The 23,275-nt window shown below is 45.3% G+C and overlaps 1 protein-coding gene across 4 annotated transcripts in view; it reads right to left on the minus strand.

Annotated features, from left to right (window-relative positions):
* The window catches only part of XRRA1 (X-ray radiation resistance associated 1), a 50,872-nt gene that overhangs the window by 19,585 nt on the left and 8,012 nt on the right, over nt 1-23,275 (minus strand). For all 4 annotated transcript variants that reach the window (XM_073334151.2, XM_073334170.2, XM_073334160.2 and 1 more), the window contains 4 exons: nt 12,198-12,269; nt 11,105-11,177; nt 7,539-7,636; nt 5,395-5,528 (listed from right to left, as the gene is read on the minus strand). In XM_073334151.2, the coding sequence (XP_073190252.2) occupies nt 5,395-5,528; nt 7,539-7,636; nt 11,105-11,177; nt 12,198-12,269 (377 nt within the window). The remainder of the gene's footprint in view (nt 1-5,394; nt 5,529-7,538; nt 7,637-11,104; nt 11,178-12,197; nt 12,270-23,275) is intronic.

The following is a 23,275-nucleotide window of genomic DNA, read 5'->3' on the forward strand; positions in this document are numbered from 1 at the left end:
AGGTCTGGGCTCAGTAAGGGTCTGAAACCCTTATGGGAGGGAGTCACGCTCACCAGGAGAGCAGTCCCACTGATTTCAATGGCATTGTTCATGTGAGTGAGGTCTACCCCCAGGAGCAAAGGCCTATGGGGGATCGGAATCTAAATTATTATGGTCAGTTACATGAAGTTCTCCCTGTGTGTTTGCTTTTTAAATCCAACCCTTCATTTTTATGTATTTATTCTTTGCTTTTCCTTGTTCTGGACAGTGACGCTGACTACCTCTCCACCGAACAGGTAGCGCACTGCAGCAACGCAAGCTTCCCTCTCACCACCCACTAATGTGCCTCACCCCCGACCTCAGGACCCCCTCCAGGGGCAAGAGCGGGGTCAGCAGGACGGATTGATTTCAACCACTGGTTTCAATCACAGTTTAAATTAGCAAGCAGAAACCCTGGATTTAAACAACTGATTTCCAAGAGTATGTTTAGATATTTTCCCAAGGAAAAGCTCATTCTCATTGGTTGTGATAACCATTCAAACATGTTAATTTGATTACTTACAGCTAAATAGAACCTTTGCAATACATATTGTACTTTTCTTTTGCTAACGCGAAGGATACACTACGACTGTACATATCTCTTTAAGCAATCCTACAGCTCAGTGTAACATTTATTGACGTTGGAATGTCTCCATTTTTTGTCAGCAGTATTGCCAACCCCAAACATTCAAAAATAATGAGTCAGCCCCCCCACCCCAACCCTACCCCCCATCACAAGATTATCTTAAAAATCAAGAGATTTTAAAAATAAAGTACAGGTTGGGTTCTGGGTTTTAAGCTTTCACTTGGGTCACATTTTCATTCTCTGCAACCAGGGGGGCTAGCAACTTCTTATTTTTTCAGATGAAAGCTGAGATCCTCATATAATCACCTCTCTCCAAGAGCCCAGAGCTTTAAGTGAGACATCATGAGAGTAGGCAAAAGTATGCTAGAAAATGGTGAATGATGTGTTTCTTATTTACTAGATAATTCACTTTTTACTTGTATCAAGCTTCGTCTGGATGAAAATTGAAACTCAATTTCAAATATGCACAAAAAACACATTTTTCAAGTTTCTACAAAATGGAATTTGGAAACTAAAAGTAACTAGGTAAAAGACTTTCTGCATACACACACACAGAGAAAGAGGAAAATACTGACATTTAGAAAAAAGAAGTAATCAACGATCATTCCTTTGTAAAGACTGAAAATGATCCTGATACTTAACTTAAAGAGGTACAGAATATTGTGCCATATTTATAATGCTTTACCTAAAAAGTTAAAGAAGTTTCCCCCCGACTGAGTATATCAAACAGCAGCCTTTAACTTTTTAGTCAAAGTTTATGAGGTGTGCTCAGTATATTTGTTACATTTATTTCATAGAATCATAGAATATCAGGGTTGGAAGGAACCTCAGGAGGTCATCTAGTCCAACCCCCTGCTCAAAGAATGATTTACATGATATATGAATAGACTGAAGCAAGTTTAGGCCTTTATGTAGTTTATCATAAATTCAGATTTAATTGTAAACAGAAAATGTTAAATGTCTTAGCTTTTAAAAAGACAAAAATGATCACTTTATTTTTAAATCCAACTTAAATGAAAAGAATCTGATTTTCCCTAATTTTTAAACAATCGTTGATTTTTATCCCCCGGTGAGTAAATAGTTATACAAAACCTTAAGGCTTTCTGCCTTCTAAGCACTATGCAAGCACTAACTAATAAATATCAGCCTTGGCCCTTTCATTCCAACTGTCAACAAGGGGGTTGTCATAGGGTGGCTGGCCCCTCTAAATGAAGCAGGTCCAGCTCCCCTATACCCAAACAGGAGCTCCCAGTTTGGCCTACTAAGAGGGCAGGGCGAATCATCGGCTTATGGAAAATAGAGCTGATCTAACTTGATATCGTTTTCTGATGAGATGACAAGTTAGGTTGATAAAGCTAATGGTGCTGATGTAATATACTTAGACTTCTGTAAGGCGTTTGACTTGGTACCGCACGAAATTTTGATTTAAAAACTAGAACTATATAATTTTAACAAGGCACCACATTCAATGGATTACAAACTGGCTGATAGGTCTCAAAATGTGTTTGTAAACAGGCCGTTGTCATCGAGCGAGTGTGTGTCCAGTGGAGTCCCACACATATTGGTTCTAGACCCTATGCTATTTAATATTTTTACTGATGACCTGAAAGAAAACATAAAATCCTCACTGATAAAAATTTGCAGATGCCACAAAAATTCAGGGACTGGTAAATAATGAAGAGCAGGTCACTGATTCAGCACCATCTGATCGCTTCGTAAACTGGGCACAAGCAAACAACATGCATTTTAATATGGCTAAATGTAATGTATACAACCAGGAACAAAGAATGTAGGCTATGCTTGCACAACAGGGGACTCTATCCTGGGAAGCAGAGACTCAAAAAAAGATTTGGGGGCGTGCTGGATAATCAGCTGAACATGAGCTCCCCATGTGATATTGTGGCCAAAAGAGCTAATGTGATCCTGGGATGCATAAACAGGGGAATCTTGAGTAGGAGTAGAGAGGTTACTCTACCAGTATTTGGCACTAGTATGACTGCTGCTGGAATACTGTGTCCAGTTCTGGTGACCACAATTCAAGAAGGATGCTGATAGACTGGAGAGGGCTCAAAGAAGAGCCAGGAAAATGATTAGAAAACATGACATAGCAGTAGACTCAAAGAGCTCAATCTATTTAGATGAAGAAAGAGAAGGTTAAGGGGTGACTTGATTACCTACATGGAAAACAAATATTTACTAATGGGCTCTCCAATCTGGCAGAGAAAGGTATAACACGCTCCAATGGCTGGAAATTGAAGCTAGATAAATTAAGAGTGGAAATAAGATGTACATTTTTTAACAGGGAGGGTAATTAGAACGATTTACCAAGGGTCGTGGTGGATTCTCCATCACTGGCAACTTTTAGATGAAGACTGGATGTTTTTCTAAAAGCTTTGCTCTAGGAATTATTTTGGGGAAACTCTATGGCCTGTGTTATACAGGAGGTCAGACTAGATGATCCCAATGATACCTTCTGACCTTGGAAGGCAGGAATAGAGAGGGAAAAGGCCCCTGAAGGAGGCTGTCGGAGGTTCTGGGCAGGCGGGCGAGTGAGTGAGTGGTTTGCTGGCTGACTTCCCCAAACTGGAGAAGGCTCAAGGCAGCAGCAGAGGGAGGTGCCTCCTGACTTCCAAGTTGGGGCCAAGGGCTAGATAGCGCTGAAGGCAGGGGAGTATCCACTGATCCACTGAAGGGGGGGCTTACCCACTGGTGTCTGCACATTGGAACCAGAGAGAACTGAGGGCCAGGGGAGCAGGCCCAGCTGACAGCCTTTCTGAGATGAGAGGTTAATGGAACTGGGGGAGTGATGAGTGGTCCCCTGGTGAGGATGAACCCATGCCAGAGGATGAACTCCCAGCAGAGAGGCTGGGGAAGGGCCTGCTGGGAAGAGCAGGGCTACACTTCATCTGGAAGGGTTGCAGTAACTGTCCAGGCAAAAGGACAGGTGAGGACCAAAGAAGAGCATGGATGTAGTGGAAGATGCCAGACTGTGGTATATGCTACATTGATGTCCCAGATGCTGTGTGAATTTAAGGACTGGGGACAATAAATGGTCCATGTTTGGGGAGTTTTCTTACAGATTGTTTGCACGATGTTTTGGTAACAACGGTCCCAAGGAGGGGTATTATTGAGCCTGTTGTAGAGTCTGAAGGGGCTCAAGGGGGTAAGTGGATGGTAATCACAGCATCAGAGTGCCCAGCCACAAGGGGGCACTCAGGAATGAGGGGGAATTGTTCACAGGGGCCAATTATTGCAAAGACTCCTCTGATCACTTCAAACTGGAATGACATCACCAATCCATTTCACACATAAGAACCCCTAGCTCTTACATAGCACTTTTCATCAGTACATCGCAAAGCACTATACAAAGGAGGTCAGTATCATCATCCCCATTTAACAGAGGGAAAAACTGAGGCACAGAAAGGGGATGTGACTTGTCCCAAGGTCACTCAGCAGCAGAGGTGGGAACAGAACCAAGGACTCCCAAGTCCCACTCCAGTGCTCTTTCCATTAGGCCACCATGCTTTCCTCTCACAGGCAATCAAATAGGTAACAACTTGGGATAATTACCAACCTGGGCTGGATTCAAACCAGAAGACACACAGATGACAGGCTCCTCTTAAAAGGTGTGGAGGACCTTTGACTTCAATGGGAATTTAAGTGCTCAGAACTTCCCAGAAGACACCCAATAGTTTGGATGGTTGGGCCCCTTTAAGTTACAGAGGAACGGGCTGACACAGGAGGAGCTGTTGGAGTGCACAAATAAGATTCTGCAATACAAAGGTTCCCAGCTTGGCCCTCTTCTTCTGCTCTGGGATGGGAGGCAGCAGCTGGGCGTGCAGTGGTAGGGGAGACGGATGGGAGCAGGGCCTAGATTTCTAGGGGAGGCAGCTGTTAAAAAAAAAACCCAACACTTGGGTGTTGGGGTGGATGGGAGGTTCTTCTCCCACCTTGATCACGGGACAGGTGCTGTCATAGTCCCCATGGGGCTGAAGTCAACAGGACTGATCACATGCTTATAGCTAAGCACATGCTTAAGTGCTTTGCTGAACTGTATCCAGAGTCTTCAGCACCTTGTGTGCAAGCCTTTAGTAAGGGGGGCTCTGTCCTGCCCAATCACCCATGAGAGTAGGGTGACCAGATAGGAAGTGTGAAAAATCAGGACAGGGAAGTGAGGGTAAATCACCTATACGAAAAAAAGCCCTGAATATTGGGAATGTCCCCATAAAATTGGGACATCTGGTCACCATACGTGGGAGGGGAAGGGGAATATTTGGTCTCATGGGCATCTGTTGCCAGTGAAGCTCCATTTCAGAGCTGACTGACAGAGAGAAGTCTGCAGCTCACACAGTTCTTCTTCAGCTAACTGATCGAGCTGGATTTTCCACGGTAAACCTGTGTGCTTTTGGAATCTAACCTGCTGGCCAACTCCGTATTTCCTGGGGGGCAGGAGAGTCACACTCACTCTGCCATCAGCCACGAGGCTCTTTCACTGATGGATTTTTTTCACCCAGAAAAAAAAAAACAGGTTTCAGTTTTCCAGGTAAGAAGTGATTGCTGTCAAGACAAGCTCAATCCTTGGCCTGCCAGCCATGACAACAGCCATCCAACAGTCATGTTAACAACGTAACCTGCTACATGATCCTCACCTTACCTACAACAGCATGTCTTTTAAACAGCACAGTGCCGTGGTTACATTTCAGAAAGACTGATAATACACAGTGAGAGTCTGTCTTTTTATTCAGCTCAAATGAATAATGCTTCACGAGTCTCTCTCTTTCTGGACTTACTTCTCTGAGACTACCAGGTCAGAAGGAAGAGATCTAAGTCCATTGGCTGTTAGGTGAAGAACCTTAAGTTGAGACAAAACTCCCAATGTCCGAACATCCTCAGGAGACAAATTGTTATAAGAAAGATCCAGTATCTAGGGGAAAGGTAAAATAAATTCCCAATGTAGCAAAAAACAAACACATTGGCCTCTGCTGGAATTATTTATGGCTTCCTATATATATAGGATATTAATAAATAATAATAAGTAAGTAATATTCAGTGAGGCCCGATCCTATGAGATGATGGGGACACGCAACTTCCAGTGACTTCGGTGGGGGTGGAGGATGCTCAGCCTTTTGCAGGAAGAGCTCAGCATTGAGCCCTTGCTTAGATGCATCTGATACCTGTGACAACAGTTCAGGTGTGAGCAGGGAAACAGAAATTGTCAGGGAAGTGCCTGAAAAAGGAAGATTTTGTGACAGAAGAGTTTTCAAGTCATCATTAGTGGAAATATTTTTATAATACCTTGCACTTCTGATGCACCTTCCACTGGAGCTTTTCAAAGCACTTTCAAAATGATTCTGAGTGTGTGCAGTGTAAGCCTAGCTTGGCTTGCAAATGGAAGAGGTCTCGGGGGATTGGGAAACTGAGGCACAGAGCGGTTCCTTGACTCACCCAAGGTCACACAGTATCCCTCTGGCAGGGGCGGGAATAAAACCTGGTCTCCATGCTCCCAGTCCTGCGCTCTAAAGACTACACTTTGCTCCTTCCTCTAATCACGAACATAACTGGTTTAAAAGAACAGCTCTAAAGAATGTAGGAATTGGCTTTAGTTAAAACACTGAAAAATTGTATCTAAAAATGACATTTTCCCATAAAAGTAGCAGAAAAATCTTTTCAATGTTCCTTATTCAGTGTCTGAATGAAAGATGCCCCAAAATAGCCAGCCTGGGAATTTAAAGCAATTCTGAAGGCATCACCATCTCATCCCACCAATTTCCAACATGGGTATCACATGAAATACTGAGTAACAACCAGCCTATACGACAGGTTTCAGAGTAACAGCCGTGTTAGTCTGTATTCGCAAAAAGAAAAGGAGTACTTGTGGCACCTTAGAGACTAACCAATTTATTAGAGCATAAGCTTTCGTGAGCTACAGCTCACTTCCTCAGATGCATATCGTGGAAACTGCAGCAGGCTTTATATATACACAGAGAATATGAAACAATACCTCCTCCCACCCCACTGTCCTGCTGGTAATAGCTTATCTAAAGTGATCATCAGGTGGGCCATTTCCAGCACAAATCCAGGTTTTCTCACCCTCCACCCCCCCACACAAATTCACTCTCCTGCTGGTGATAGCCCATCCAAAGTGACAACTCTTTACACAATGTGCATGACAATCAAGTTGGGCTATTTCCTGCACAAATCCAGGTTTTCTCACATCCCCCCCACCCCCATACACACACACTATTACCAGCAGGAGAGTGAGTTTGTGTGTGTATGGGGGTGGGGGGGATGTGAGAAAACCTGGATTTGTGCAGGAAATAGCCCAACTTGATTGTCATGCACATTGTGTAAAGAGTTGTCACTTTGGATGGGCTATCACCAGCAGGAGAGTGAATTTGTGTGGGGGGGTGGAGGGTGAGAAAACCTGGATTTGTGCTGGAAATGGCCCACCTGATGATCACTTTAGATAAGCTATTACCAGCAGGACAGTGGGGTGGGAGGAGGTATTGTTTCATATTCTCTGTGTATATATAAAGCCTGCTGCAGTTTCCACGATATGCATCTGAGGAAGTGAGCTGTAGCTCACGAAAGCTTATGCTCTAATAAATTGGTTAGTCTCTAAGGTGCCACAAGTACTCCTTTTCTTTCAACCAGCCTATAGTTACATTCACTCTTGTCACCAATGGAGTATGTGAATCACATCTGTGCCCAAGGTGAAAAGATAAAAATCTCCTTATTGAATTCCTCATTATATATTCTGCCCACATCTTCACCATTTTGCTCAGGTTTCCTTTACAATATCCACAATGAAATCCAAATACCCTGCTAAATAATGTTAATAACAAATATTCAATAATGTTACACCTGGTTATGACAACTCTAAATGTGGGTGGGTAGAAGATGAGTTTGGTTTCCACCTTCCCTCTGAGCTTACTTCCAAGTGCAGAAAGTCTCCAGCGCTGATTTTAAGATTTCTTAGTCCATTCAAGGAAAGTTCTAGTTCCCTTAGCCCAGAAAACTTACGAAATGCTTCTAAATAGATAAAAAGAGAAAAAAGTCGTATGAGAAATTGAAAGCACAATTGACATCTTGCTGTGGAACCAGCCAAGGTGCCCAGCTGGCAGGAGAGAGTGGGACCATGTTTTTCTGGGAGAGAAAAACAAAGGAGATTTTATTTCTAATGATCATTTATATGGTTTTGTTTTTAAATTCTAGCCTTTAAAAAAAAGGGGAGGGCTAACAGTGAGGGGCCTAGCTCTCACTGAAAGTCAATGGAAAATGGACAGCTAACTCCCTTATGCTGCCTTGAAAATCTCTCATAAGTGAATTTAGTGTTGGTGAAAAGCACTGGCCCCTAAAGCCTGAGAGATGGGCAGAACCCACACAGCAAGAGAAGGCCTGCCCCCTCAGGTGAGTGATGGGGCAGCATTTAGCACTTAACTGAATATGGGGGATAAAAACATGAACAAACAGGGATGGGGTGAAGAGGTACAACATGAGGGAACCACAAGGAACACCAAGCAGAGAATCCTGTGTGACAACCCTGGAGACCAAAGTCCCTTATTTATATAAACATCAGGTGCATCATGGGTAATGGCAGTGAAAGCTACTGTGGCCTCAAGCCTGCCCTAGAGGGACCGACCACCTCTATGAGCTCAGTCTCCATTGCCATTTATTCTCTGGTCTCAGTACCAATTCTAGTGATTGTTTAGTGGTGTGTATCCATGTCCATTAGGAACTGGACTGAGGCCATCAAAGTCACCATTGAAGGGCCAGTGAACAGCCATCAGACAATAACAACTTTTAGTCATTACTAACCTGGGCGGCAGTCAAAGTGAAAGACTCTATATCCTATTACGTACCCCTTGGGCTATCCAGAGCTCCTTTTTGTAAAATGCTCAATGTTAATTTTCAGCATCGCTTCCCAGTCTTGAGCAAAACAAACTGAAACAAAACACTGGCCAACACGGAAGCTAACTGCTAGCCCCTTTAAACAATCAAGAGCGGGAGTTTGGGAACCCAAAACAATCTGTCCCACCAAGGATTAGGAGAGTCACTGGAGTGCAGAGGTGGGAGTTAACAATGTCCTTTTTTGTTAAGTAAAGAACTGAGTCTGCAATTTGATTTTATGGTGGGTCCTGGGAATTTGGAATGGCCTCCACATGGATCACAACTAGGACCCCAATCCTGCAATTAATAACACATGGAGTGTCACAGGCAGTCCTCCAGGTGCTATCAATGACCGGATTGGAGCCAAAAGTGTTCAGGAACATTGGTCCACTTCCAACAAAATAATGCCAGCCATTGCTTCTCTTCCGATCCCCTCTCCTACTGGCTGTGTCAGGAGCAATCCTGCATATCCCTAAATATGCCTCCAAATGCAGCTCTCACCCCCTCGGTAATATTGACCATGTATGGACCTGTTTCAGCTGCAGTCTTCATCCATGCCTCAAGGTTGCTTCTTATCTTGATGGCTGCAACTCCCTTCCCCGTAGCATCTCCAACCCCTACATTCCAGAATGTACAGAATACTGCTTCTTCTCTTCCCATGTTAATAAGAAAGCATGACATCATCCCATCCTCAGATCATTCCAGTGGCTCCCAATATATTTCAGGATCCGGTTCACAACTGCTGCCATCTTTGTTTTTAAAACCCTGCGTGAACTCCTATCATGCTGAGTGTTTAAACTCTTCTAGTGTGCTCCTTCACAGACCCCACCCATAAACTGACATCTTCGATCCCTCAATGTTTTTGCCTGACCATCACTGTTTTCAGTTTCCCAGTTTTGTCTCATTTAAGGGTATGTCTACACTGCAGAGACTATGTCAGCATAGCTAGGTTGGCACTGCTATGCCAACATCGCCCCATAGCAGCCTATACCTACAGAAGGGTTGTTTCTTTTTTGTCAAGGCAGGAACACCACCTCCCCAAATTACATTAGCTATGTCAACGGAAGCACTCTTCCATCAACATAACCCGCAGTGTAGGAGCAGTTATGTCAGCGTTGCTACGCTGGGCAGGGGTGGGTTTTTTCACACCCCTGATTGAGGTAGCTATGCTAATATATCTTTCAAGTGTAGACCAAGCCTTAGTCTTCCTCTGCATGGCCAACCATCCATACTTCAATCCTTCCTGGCCTATCCTAGATATCTCCCCATAAAGATGACCCACCAGCTGGATTACATGCCCCAGTGTTCTCTTATGCTCATGCTGTCGTAAAGCTAGTAAAGGTTAAACAGGTACAATGGAAGATGGTCAGCTTATGGATCAGACCCAAGGCCCATCCAGTCCAATAGCCTGTCTCGGACAGTGGCCAGTGCCAGATGGTTCAGAGGAAGGTGTAAGAGCCCTGTAGTAGGCAGATGTGGGGCAATCTGTTCCCCACATTAGGTCTCATCCTGATCTCCAAGAGCAGAGACACAAGCTTAAATCTTGTAGCATGATGTTTAATATCCCTTCAAAAATGTTGTAATTAATTATTACAACTCTGGAAATTCTTGATATTACTGACAAACACGTTTGAAAGAAAATATAAACCACACCTCAACTCAACACGATCTCTACAGTACATGAGTATAATTTGCTCTTTTTCAAAGATGTAAGTCAGTTTCACACGTTTCCTCCCCTCTGATCTGGGTGTATCCTTGAACCACTGAAGGAAACATTTAGCTTAACTTTTTTATTCTCGACTGAAATTAGTTTCTTTTATTTTCTCCAAAGTAATAACTGATCATACAGCACTAGGCTTGTGTTGGCTTGAAATACACCACTCTGCAAGTGGGTCTACAAATCTGTATAAAGACAAAGCGCGAACAAGCAGTGATCAGTTACTTACAAGTGGGAAAACACATCAGGATGATCTCACCACTGTCAAGTCCAGCACCAAACAATTCACAGCTTCAACTTCCCTTCGTTAGGCTGATATATATATAACTTTTTGTTATCTTTTCTCATACCTATTTATTAGTCTCTCCCTATCAATCCTCCACCCCTGCCAGTACAAGTTTTGTGCTAACTCAGACCAGTTTCTTCCAGTGCTGTAGTTGCTTGCATCTTCTGATTTTCCTCACAAACGTGATTACGTTGCATCTTTCTTACTTATGTACAACACTGAACAAGATTACTCTGCAATTTCTGTTAAATCAGAGCAGGTGTCTGTCAGACCTGTGCTCCCAACACTTGGGACTAAGGAGACCTGGTTTCTATTCCTTGTTTCTGCCACTGGCCTGCTGGGAGGCCTTGAACAAGTCAATTCACCTGTTGGTGCCTCAGTTTCCCCATCTGTAAAATGGGAATAGTGATACTGGCCTCCTTCTTACAGTGCTTTGAGATCTTCTGAATGCTGGGGAGCAATTCTCCTGCCTAGAGGCGCCACATGTGTCTTCTTGTTTAAACCTATTTGTGAGATTCTAGCCATAATCTCAGAGATGTTTAGCTTCTCTGTATTATGCGCCTCTGTCTAAGAGATATGTCTACATTTCAGCAATGTCTCTTCTTACCTAAAGTCAATAGGTTTTCTGTAGCATTGATATAAGCAACAGAATCAAACTGCTCAAAGTCATCTTCTTTAGCCTGAAAGAAGAGAAAGAAAAACAAGTGTTCGTACCCATTTTGAAATAGCTGGATCTTTTTTTCTCACAACTTCTAAGCTGTAGCACTTCTTAGTATTTGTTTCCTACTGTGCATTCTGAAAATGGACAGCAATTGTCTGAGGGTCTGTCTTCACTGCAGAGTTACTAACTTGGGTGATCAATTGCTCCAGTCTCTTATGGCTCAGCCAGGAACTCCACTTTAGCCCCTCACTGGGCCCCTCACCCCTCTAACCCCAGCATCAGCATCCCATCTTCACAAAAGGACTGGTGACCTTTTCACCTCTTCTTTCCCTTTCCCCTCTTGTCTTCTTGGGGTGGGCAGATGGCTTAGACTCCCTCCCCTGTTCAGAGGAGCCTGACACCGAAAATCTGCAAGTGGCGAGAGCCAATGGGACAGAGCGGGGAGCCAGTCCCAATCCCATGGACAGGAGCAGCTACTGCAGGGTGAGTGCAGGGCACACTCACTCTCCAACACAGTACGTGTACCCGCTGACTCTCCGAGGCCTCCCCTCCGCACTGGACTGGGATAGAGACAGGGACACCCCTGTACCCTGCCGTCCACACACATGGGAGTGTGGGACCTGACAGTTTTACTCAGCCACGCACACCCCAAGAACATTTTCACCAGTCATCTATCCACAGGAGCCACCACTTCAGTATGTCCAGGGTACTTATTTAATATTTAGTATGGGAACATGTATATTACGTATCATGGGTAAGAAATATTTAATAAGCCAGATATTTTTGCACTAAAGCTATTTATTGAGTCACAGCAGGCCATCAAGGTTTACAGATGGGTCCTGTCCCCAAAAATGTCGAGGACCACTGAGTTATACTAGAAGTGCACAGTTGCCTGGCCTGGCTGCAGAGAGGAAGTAGGCGTCCGCATTTTCACACGTTGTTTGCCTGCAGCATGGACACTCACGAGCTAACACAGTGGATCTCTCTCAGGATTTGAGGTGGTTCTGCACATTTATTTTAGAGAATATCTCCTACTTACCGAGACCAGATTTTTGTTGCTTATATCCACAGAGCATAGATCTGAAGGGATTTTCACACAGTGGAGCTTAATCTGGGAACACAAACCAAAGGGTTAGCCCTGCAGCCTAGCCAGGCAATTCCAGGTTCAGCCGTTGGGTATCGGGACACAGGAAGGCGCAGGACCAGGACCAGGACCAGGACCAGGACCAGGACCAGGACTGCCAGGGGTTTACTATCTGGATGATGCCTTGGGGCCACGTGCCCTGCTCTCAGAGGAGCTGCACCAGCGTATGTGTAAGCAGTGTCAGGATGAGCTCCACCCTGACATCTGGTGGTGAAGTGTGGCAAGTTGTGGAAAAGAACTTCAGGGGCTGATCTCATTTGCATAGGCACACCCACCCAGCCTAGAATGAGGCCATACCTGCCCAAATGGTCACTTTGGCTGCTGTGGGATCCCCAGTGTTTCCGTTATTGGGGCAGGAAGAATAAATGGTTATTACCCTGATTATGGGAACTGTGCTTGGAACTGTATTTGGCCTTTTGTTATGATGGAGGGACTCACCATCAACTAAGTAGCACTTGCTAGGCAAGGGTCATGGGTTCCAAAACTCTGTGAATGGAGAGAGGTTGGGGACAAGTATTAATACTTGGTGGTATTGGCTCCTGGGTGAGGGCCTTACATGCTAGTTGCACGTCCTCCTCTCTCCACTGTGGAATATCAGAGCTAATTTTGATTCTATTAGGAGTCTAGTTACAGGCTGCTGAGCTCACTTGGGGCTAATGGTGTCCCAGCACTGAGGCTCCCCTACTACAAGCTGAATTCACCTAAGAGCTGAAATCACTGAGTGTTGTGTTAAGTAGTGGGGGAGCCTGAAGATATATTGTGGAGCAGTTTGTGGGATGGCTGGAGTGCCTTGTGGACAGGCTGGTGGAGCAGTTCATAGGGATGGTGGGAGCTGCTGGTGGGATGCAGAGTGGAGCAGTTTGTGGGCCACAGAGCCAAGCGAAGCAGTTTGTGGGGCGGCTGGCGGAGCGGAGCGCCGCTATGGAGCTATGGGGCGGTCAGCTTCAGATCATGTAAGGTGCCTTTTACCTCTCTTCTCCCCCATCTCCACCCAGGTTGGGAGGTAAAGCTCTGCAGATAAACTTTCGAACTCTGGGGCTGCCCTGACCAGGGACAGAGACTTTTGGGTCATTGGACTTTTGGGACTTTGGGTGATTCGGGGTTGCTGGACTCAAGAACCAAAGGGAAAAGGGCATGCCCCAATTTGCTTGGGGTGTTTTTTTTGCTCATGGGTTGTGTTACGAATCCTGTTGGTGGTGTTTCCCCAACATAATGCCACATTATTTCTCTCTGTTATTAAAAGGCTTTTTGCTACACTCAGACTATGTGCTTGCGAGAGGGGAAGTATTGCCTCTTGGAGGCGCCCAGCGGGGGTGGTACATATTTGTCCCAGGTCACTGGGTTGGGGCTCGAGCCGGTTTGCATTGTGTTATTGGAATGAATCCCCTACATATTCAACCCGGCCTTTGTTGCTGCCAACTCTGACGGGCAGAAGGGTTACATATGTAACACGTGCCGCCCGCTGCCGCAGGACACGCCGTGAAAAGGTGCAGGGGACCCGGTTCTGCCGGCCTGAGCCCAGCTGACAGCGTGCGGGGCGCTCGCTGTGCGGGGAGCCGGAACCACATGCTGACTGGGGAGCAACCGGCGCCCCGCGGGCTGGGCTCAGGATCGGGCGAAGGCAGCAGGTGCTGCCCCCTCCTGCAGCCTCAGCCCAGCAGCGCCCCCTGCCGGCAGGGCCCGGGTCCTGGTGGAGCAGGGCGCGCCGCAAAGGGTGAGGCCCGCCCCTGCCAGACTCCAGCCCACACGCACCGCACCCGTGCCTTGAGCCCTCGAGGCCTCAACGGAAACAGCGTCCGGCGCCGGCCAGGCCTGGGGTGCGGGCAGAGGGGAGGCCGCGGGGTGATGGGTGGGGAGGCCGCCGGGGCCAGAGGCACCAAACTACACATGGGCCCGTGGCCACGTTTCCCTACGGCCGGCCCTGAGCTCCTCCTCGCCCCGCCAACTCCTGCCCCACGCTCCCCCTCCCTTTGCCCCCGCCCCCTCGGCTCCTCACCCCATTGACCCCTCGCCCCCCCAGCCCTCATCCTTCCATCCCAGCTCCTCGCCCCACCATCCCCACAGCGCCCCTCTGCCCCTGACACTCTCCCCCCTTCCCTTCACCCCCCACCCCACCGACCCCCCTCAGAGCTCCTCCCCAGCACCCGCACACTCCCTGGGGATGCCCCCTTCTGTCTTTGCCGGCCAGTGCCCGGGGCTCGCTGTGCTGCCCCTCCGACCTCCTGCCCCATGGCACTAACAACAGTGGAGGGGTAAAGCCGATGGGAGACTTCTGCCCCGATCCTCCCTGGTGGGGGAGGGGGGGCTCTACACCACTGCAACAGCGCCCCACTGCATCAAAGCCACTGCCTAGGGGAACCTTTGGGGGGTACAGGACTGTCCCGTCCCCCGTCCCCCGCCCCTCATGGCAGGAGAGTAGTCAGGTAAAAAAGGACGTAGCCAATGCCGCCCAGTGATGGCTGGCTGCCAGGCTGGGGTTTTGAGGCCTTTGGCAACTAGCACCAAGAAATGTGCAAGGGACCTTAAAACTACCTGTGCGCGCACACTGGGAGCTGGGGACGCACTGGGGACACAGAGTTTGAGTCCATGCCAGTAGATTCTGTTAACATAAACATGGATGCCAGTAGCTCTGATGGGACCCAAATGAGCTTGTGGAGTCAATGCAGCTCCAGTTGCTGTTAATAGTACTTGGGTAACTCTCTCCAGAAGAGCCCAGGGTTAATTTTCACATCCGAGATTTAGTTTTATATATTTATTGTTTTTTATTTTCTGTCAAGATCACCCCTCTGTACTCCAACAGGGATCCCAGTGACACCTGATAGGAAAAAATTCAGAGCCATAGTAGACCATCATGGTAGACCAGAATAGAATAATGAAACTCATGGATGATCTGGCCAGAACCAGAAGAGAGTTCAGAGCGGCTGGACATTTTGGGAGCCAGGAAGCTGCCCTGGGAGAAAAGCTCCATCGGGCATTCCCTAGAATACCGCAAGGGTTCCTCACCAAATTCATCCAATGCCACAGGATGTGCCAGTTGCCTCCTACTCACTTTGAGAAGAAAATTCAAAAGACCTCCCAAGACAAAACCAAACTGTTCTATATCGGCTGCAACCATGAAATATCTCACTATCTGTGGGAAGCTGAACCACAGTCAAGAAGGTGGCTGGAAATCAAGATGAAGTACAGGAAAGCCTGCACATATTATTGCCATGCAGGAGAGTGGGATGAGACCTGCACTGTAGAGCGACTTATCAGGCAGTACTATGGCATCAATCCCCGGTGCTTCAATGTCAAATGTACCAGAGCAAACCACTCTGGTATCATTTTTCTGTTGATCTACAAATTGAACAGACATTGGGGGGAACCTTGCAGTTACTTTCCACCAGTGACATTGAGTGAGCGTGAAGAAAATGTTTGGGTACTAGAGAGAGAAATCATCTTTAGGTTCTGCCAAATGGAAGACAAGAATGAGCTAGTGCAGTTTTTGAAGACTGATTTCTTCCAGGTGATGGGGAAATACCCACATTACCTGCAGTGCCGAGCCATGACTGAGTTTCATCCCTCTCTATTCCTGCAAAATGTGGAAATGATCCTCTATGGGCTAAAGAAATCGGAAGGTTTTCTGGTGGGGATACTGGATGCTGAATTAATATCCCTGCGACCTTACCTGTGGGAGATGGGATCTACCAAACATGAGCTGGAGGCTTGTAAGAAAGTGCACACCTACTTCACTAAGGTAGATGGTACTATTGATGTGAGGAGATTCCTGGAGAAGAAGTGGTGGGATCCTTGCTGCCTTAACAATCGTACCCATTGGTACCAAGGTGAGAGGGTACCCATAGGGTCCTTCTTGTACCTGGTGAAATTTTACATTGGTCGTCCGCCTCTTATGGAAGCTTGCTCACACTGTAAGCATAGGAAATTACAGAAAGAACCCTATGTCTTAGGGCAGAGGAAGGGCCACAGATGAACCAATACGGAAAAGAAGAAACGTCGGAGGAAATACCTGTAATTAAAAATTCGGAATGAATATTCATTGTATATTCTGGACTCCCACCATTGCCTTTGCATACCTTGCCCACTCCTCTGTGACTAACCTAAAGAACTCTGAATGCTATTTTTCAGCTCTTCTGCTTTAGAGGACCAACATTCTGAAGATTCTTCCTACCCTCTCTTGCCAAGAGCCTAAGAGATCCTCACAACCACTTTGAACAAAGGTGCATGAGTCCTGCCATATTCTCTGCTGCTGAACTAGAGTGAACTGAGCTGAACTAGTCCTGCCTGTAATGTCTTGTTGCATCTTACACCCATTTTCCGATACAGGGATCTCTGGTTAACATTTGTCATTCAGCCATACTTCTAATTGCGAGGCCTCAAAGGCATTTAGGCACCTAATTCCCATTAAAATCAATCAGAGTTAGGTGCCTAAATATCTTTGAGGATCTGTGCCAAAGTGCTCAAACAGGATGTTGCTGAAGAGCCCATAACAAAAGAATGCACTTCTTTGCATTTATTGTCCTTTTTCAAATTTAATAAAATAAGCGTTCAGAGTGTGACTTGTTGACGCACTGGTCTATGAGTTTATACACACTGTGTACCCAATAAACAGAGCAACATCAACAGTTTTTATGCTGCCATTTCATATTGGGTGCAGACTAAACATGGAAACTGAATCAGAACTGGCATAGTGAGATGGCTCTACATTGTAAAGGGAGGTCTGTTCTGGGAAATTCTCAGTGGAGGGTTGGGTAGCAACAGTATGGAGCAGCTGGGAAGTGAGGACTGGAAGCAGTATCAGAGGATTCCCTAGGCATTCAGGTCCCTAAGCTTTCATTTTAAAAATAAATTCAGCATGTAGCACTTACAAGGGCAAAGAAAATCAACCTTAAGTAACCAGATACTGTGTAGTGAATCTGCAAACAGCTTGACACTATATCTCTAGTATAAATTTTCCTCATTCACCTCAGTATCAGTGGTAGATAGTTTAAATGTCGGCATTATTAACTGGTACACCACAGCCATTTTCAATCTGCAGCCCTCTCTCCCTCTTTCACACATTCCAGAGTTAAAACAGTTTTTCCAACAAAGGAGACATCGCTTTTAATGATAGAAGTGGGGCTTGAACCTTTTGCCAGTAATAAACTTGTTCCAGGATACAAATGTCTGTGGCTTATCCTAGGGATCAGGCTATGGCAAATCATAGAATCATAGAATATCAGGGTTGGAAGGGACCCCAGAAGGTCATCTAGTCCAAATCACAAACGTTTGTTTCTTGGAATGAATGTTTGACGAGTGTCCATACTAGCAGATACAAATGTGATAACTACCTCAAATTAATTAGCAGTCAGTTAACTCAAAACTGATGAAACAAGAAATCTTTGGGTAAGGGGAGGGAAGGAGGGCTCAGCCTATGGTATAAAGCACAAACATTTGTAGTGTCCAGATTAGCACGTACAAACTAACTGGCAATCAATTAACGCTCCAGTCAGTTAAACACTTTAGTATAGATAAATCAGTTGGTTGCACCAGCAATAGTCAACAATGCCATGGTGAGAACCCCACTTCTGTCCCGCAAATGCTGAGAATAGGGAGGTTGTTGGGATTCCTATCAGGGTGCTTGGTCCTGAACTCTGCTCAGGGGTTCCACTGTTTGTCAGCCGTTGAGTACTTGATGTCTTCATAAATTAGAATCTCCATCCATTCTGTTGCTGGAAAAGAAACAGCTTTTGCTTCCCCATCCCAGAACCAGCTAATTGTTTGGGATTTCCACAACTCTCTTTTCACAGCCTCTTGGGGGCTGCTGTGAAGGGGGTAGGTGGGAAGAGTCTGTTTCATTGCTGTCCAAAGTGAGTTCTGAATCCTAGCCATGAAACTGACCAGAGTCTTGTTAACGTCCCCCTACTGATGCTTGGGAAAGCCAGGAGCTGCAACAGAGACATTTGAGCTGTCTGTCTGCAGTATCAGAAAGAAAGCACTGCATCTGGTCATGTTTGGAAGCTTATTTTATATTCTTAAGGACAAGAAACGTTTTTTTTTCCAAATTAAAGCATAAATTCTGCAGAAATTGCTGATTTTTAAGTCTCATCCCCAATTACCAGGACGAGTTTCTGCTCACCAGGGGTGAGTGAATTTTTAAGCCTTAAACTAAAGAATCATACATTTAATGAGAAAAACATTGCTGTATCCAGCCTGATGCCAATTCCCCCCCAGCAAAGGGGGCATCCTGGGGGTATGCCAGGGGCAGTGACACCAGAGTGGCCTCTTGAGGGTCATTATCCATCAGCACAAGTTAGACCAGTCCCAGAGCTGCTCTGATATGCAATGGAGGCCAGTTGACCCCTATGAGCCCCTAGGATCAGAGTAGGAGGAAAGTGGTGTAAAGCCAGTTTTACCTCCCTCTAGCACACTTGGGGATCCATCCCTTTGCATTTAGATTCAATAATTTTAAGCTTCATATAACTGTGTTTAGTGTACAAACTGTTGATTTTTACACTACTATTTTCTTTAAAATCTGTTTTATGTGAACAGTAAAGTGCCCTAATTTGTTACCATTTAATATTTAATGCTAAGATTGTATAATTATGATTGAGTATTTTTTAGAAACTTACAATTTGAGAGAACAATGTTCAAACAGGAAGACATTATTTGAGTTTGGACTCTCTAGAAAGAGAACTTGCCATGTTCTCTGCTGCTGAACTAGAAATAACATTTGATAAAACCAGCCTAAGAGTCTGATTTAAAAGAAATTGGAAAAGTTTCCAAGCATACGCGCTTCGTCAGTAGAGACCATCTCCCAGAACAAAGGAGATCTCACATGCCTTGCCAATATTAGAGAACATCAAATAACCTAGGAATTTTTTTCAGAGTAGCAGCCGTGTTAGTCTGTATTCGCAAAAAGAAAAGGAGGACTTGTGGCACCTTAGAGACTAACCAATTTATTTGAGCATGAGCTTTCGTGAGCTACAGCTCACTTCATCGGATGCATCGGATGAAGTGAGCTGTAGCTCACGAAAGCTCATGCTCAAATAAATTGATTAGTCTCTAAGGTGCCACAAGTCCTCCTGTTCTTCTAGAAATTTTTAGTCACTGTCTATATCCACACACGCATTAGTGTTTCTATCAAGCCGATGAGAACAGTATGAACTCTGAAAAGTCAGTCTCAGGAAGACTGAGTTGTGTCTCTATGGAGAGAGAAAAGTGCAAGCAAGGCCATATTTAGAGCAATGACCAACTGGTGGTAGCAGCACAGACTAGGAATGGCTTCACAGAGGCACTAAGGAGTGCCACAGATACTGAAGACTTTAAGCAGCTTATGCTACAGAAGACCAAGCCAAAGAAAACATATGGTGAGTACATGAAACTTTTCATAAACACTATCCAAGGGATAGGTAAACTCACAACCTGAACTGAACTGATTTTAATGAAGGATCTAGAATATTTCCTATAACTGTTTCCTGTCTGCATCTATCAAAGGTAATGCAAAAAGTCTTGCTCCTACATGCAGCCTGGTTTAGGCAGGTTGAAAATCACCCCGTGAAATATAATTAAAATAAAAAGAGGAAGAATGGTCCCATTTGGGTCTGCACAGGCACAGGGGCCCACCCACATGGAGTAACTTGAAGGATCAGGGTCTAAATAAGGACAAAGGGATGTCAGGGGTGTGTGTAACGTCATTTTGAGGTATATACGGGATCAGATGCTTAGCCGTAGAGACTTGTGCTCATGTGGACAGGGCTGCGCTGATCATCAGGATCAGGGAGGAATTTCCCTCCTGCAGATCACACTGGCAGGAACCCTAAACATTTTTGGCTCTCCGGAGTATCCAGCAGGGAACCACCATTAAGAGGAAGTGGGCATATCTCACGCAGTCTAATTCCTGCAACAAATGCACACACCTATATATTTCCATTCTTTTTTAAAAAATCTGTTTTTGATAAGGAATAGCCTATGTTTGGAGACCCATTTAATATGTAGGTCCAACCAGGGAAGGTAAGAAATTAGAAGTTTTGTCATGACTCTGATTGTCCCTGAAGTTACAGGTTTAATCAGACCCCAGATATTAAGGGCCTGTCAACACATAGAGTTATTCTGGAAGAGCTCTTCTGTTTTCAAGTCACAGCCTACCTTATTCTTGAATACTTTTCATGTGTAGACAAGCCCTAATTCAACTTTTGTGTGTACGTATATATACAATATGTAATGCAACCTTTTGGGGGGAATGAAGGGGAGAGGGAATAAGACATTGATACACAGTCTGAGGTCCTTTAAATTTGATATTCTGTAACATAATACTGCTGTTCAGTAATATCCTAGGAAAAAGGAGGGAGCGTGGTCTGGTCACTGGACAAGGAGTCAGCGACTACGGATTCTATTGTCATATCAGCGATTGACTTGCTGTACACTCTCCGGGGCAGGATCTATCTCTTACTATGTGTACATATAGTGCCTAGCCCAGTGGCGTCCCAAGCTCAGCTGGCGTCTCCAGGAGTGCCTGTAATCCAAATAATTTATAATAGCAATAAAGCAGATGCCGGGGGAGGGCGTGGATTAAGGGTAATTTTAACAGGAAAACAAGATGTGCAGAACCCAGACCGCTCTCTTCTCTCCTGTCTCTCTCTCTCTTTGATATAAGAAAAGGAGGACTTGTGGCACCTTAGAGACTAACCAATTTATAGTCTCTAAGGCGCCACAAGTCCTCCTTTTCTTTTTGCGAATACAGACTAACACGGCTGCTACTCTGAAACCTCTCTTTGATATGTACACATACAGACCATGCACATAGCATGTTTTCCTCTCTCCCTGAACTACTGTAATACCAAAAAGAAAAGGAGGACTTGTGGCACCTTAGAGACTAACCAATTTATTTGAGCATGAGCTTTCGTGAGCTACAGCGCACTTCATCGGATGCATACTGTGGAAAGTGTAGAAGATCTTATTATATACACACAAAGCATGAAAAAATACCTCCTCCCACCCCACTGTCCTGCTGGTAATAGCTTATCTAAAGTGATCACTCTCCTTACAATGTGAATGATAATCAAGTTGGGCCATTTCCAGCACAAATCCAGGGTTTAACAAGAACGTCTGGCGGGGGGGAGTGGGGTAGGAAAGAACAAGGGGAAATAGGCTTGAATAGAGACTGGGAGTGGCTAAGTCATTATGCAAGATAGCCTAAGTTAATTGTATCCAATTTGCAAATGAATTCCAATTCAGCAGTTTCTCGCTGGAGTCTGGATTTGAAGTTTTTTTGTTGTAATATGTCAACTTTCATGTCTGTAATCGCGTGACCAGAGAGATTGAAGTGTTCTCTGACTGGTTTATGAATGTTATAATTCTTGACATCTGATTTGTGTCCATTTACTCTTTTATGTAGAGACTGTCCAGTTTGACCAATGTCCATGGCAGAGGGGCATTGCTGGCACATGATGGCATATATCACATTGGTGGATGTGCACGTGAACGAGCCTCTGATAGTGTGGCTGATGTTATTAGGCCCTGTGATGGTGTCCCCTGAATAGATATGTGGGCACAGTTGGGAACGGGCTTTGTTGCAAGGATAGGTTCCTGGGTTAGTGGTTCTGTTGTGTGGTATGTGGTTGCTGGTGAGTATTTGCTTCAGGTTGGGGGGCTGTCTGTAGGCCAGCACTGGCCTGTCTCCCAAGATTTGTGAGAGTGTTGGGTCATCCTTCAGGATAGGTTGTAGATCCTTAATAATGCGTTGGAGGGGTTTTAGTTGGGGGCTGAAGGTGACGGCTAGTGGCGTTCTGTTATTTTCTTTGTTAGGCCTGTCCTGTAGTAGGTGACTTCTGGGAACTCTTCTGGCTCTATCAATCTGTTTCTTCACTTCCGCAGGTGGGTATTGTAGTTGTAAGAATGCTTGATAGAGATCTTGTAGGTGTTTGTCTCTGTCTGAGGGGTTGGAGCAAATGCGGTTGTAACTTAGAGCTTGGCTGTAGACAATGGATCATGTGGTGTGGTCAGGGTGAAAGCTGGAGGCATGTAGGTAGGAACAGCGGTCAGTAGGTTTCCGGTATAGGGTGGTGTTTATGTGACCATCGTTTATTAGCACTGTAGTGTCCAGGAAGTGGATCTCTTGTGTGGACTGGACCAGGCTGATGGTGGGATGGAAATTGTTGAAATCATGGTGGAATTCCTCAAGGGCTTTCCATCCCACCATCAATCTCAGCCTGGTCTAGTCCACACAGGAGAGTGGGTTGGTGGGGGGGGAGAAAACCTGGATTTGTGCTGGAAATGGCCCAACTTGATTATCATACACATTGTAAGGAGAGTGATCACTTTAGATAAGCTATTACCAGCAGGAGAGTGGGGTGGGAGGAGGTATTTTTTCATGCTTTGTGCGTATATAATAAGATCTTCTACACTTTCCACAGTATGCATCCGATGAAGTGAGCTGTAGCTCACGAAAGCTTATGCTCAAATAAATTGGTTAGTCTCTACGGTGCCACAAGTACTCCTTTTCTTTTTGCGAATACAGACTAACACGGCTGTTACTCTGAAATACTGCAATACCATACCTCTTCCATACATAAACATTAACATGAACGTAGGCAGTGCCAATAACTTAGCTGAGGCTCCAGCAGGTTTATGTGGGGGGCAGCATCAGCAAGGTTCTCCCATGTGTTTGAGGAAATACAGCATCTCTCTACAGAAAACTCATGGTTTTAGTTTAATTCCCATCACATATATGTTGTTTTAATAGATTTATTATTTTCTCCCATTCAGAATTTCTGCAGTATACTCCAGCCAGGATTCCTCAGACAGCAGATCACAGGAATCTATTCAGAGTCAAGACCATGCACTGTTTCCCAGATAGGACAGTGAACCAGGAAACTTGTGTATTGTCTGGCCAGAATCACAAAGAAATTCAAGGCACACGGGCCCTTTGAAAGATGCCTTGAGAGAGCAGCTCCCTTAGGCTACCCCCAGAATACTGCAAGCATTCCTCACTGAAT

This window comes from Lepidochelys kempii, chromosome 1 (genome assembly GCF_965140285.1).
Source record: "Lepidochelys kempii isolate rLepKem1 chromosome 1, rLepKem1.hap1, whole genome shotgun sequence".
In the NCBI taxonomy this organism is placed as follows: Eukaryota; Metazoa; Chordata; order Testudines; family Cheloniidae; genus Lepidochelys; species Lepidochelys kempii.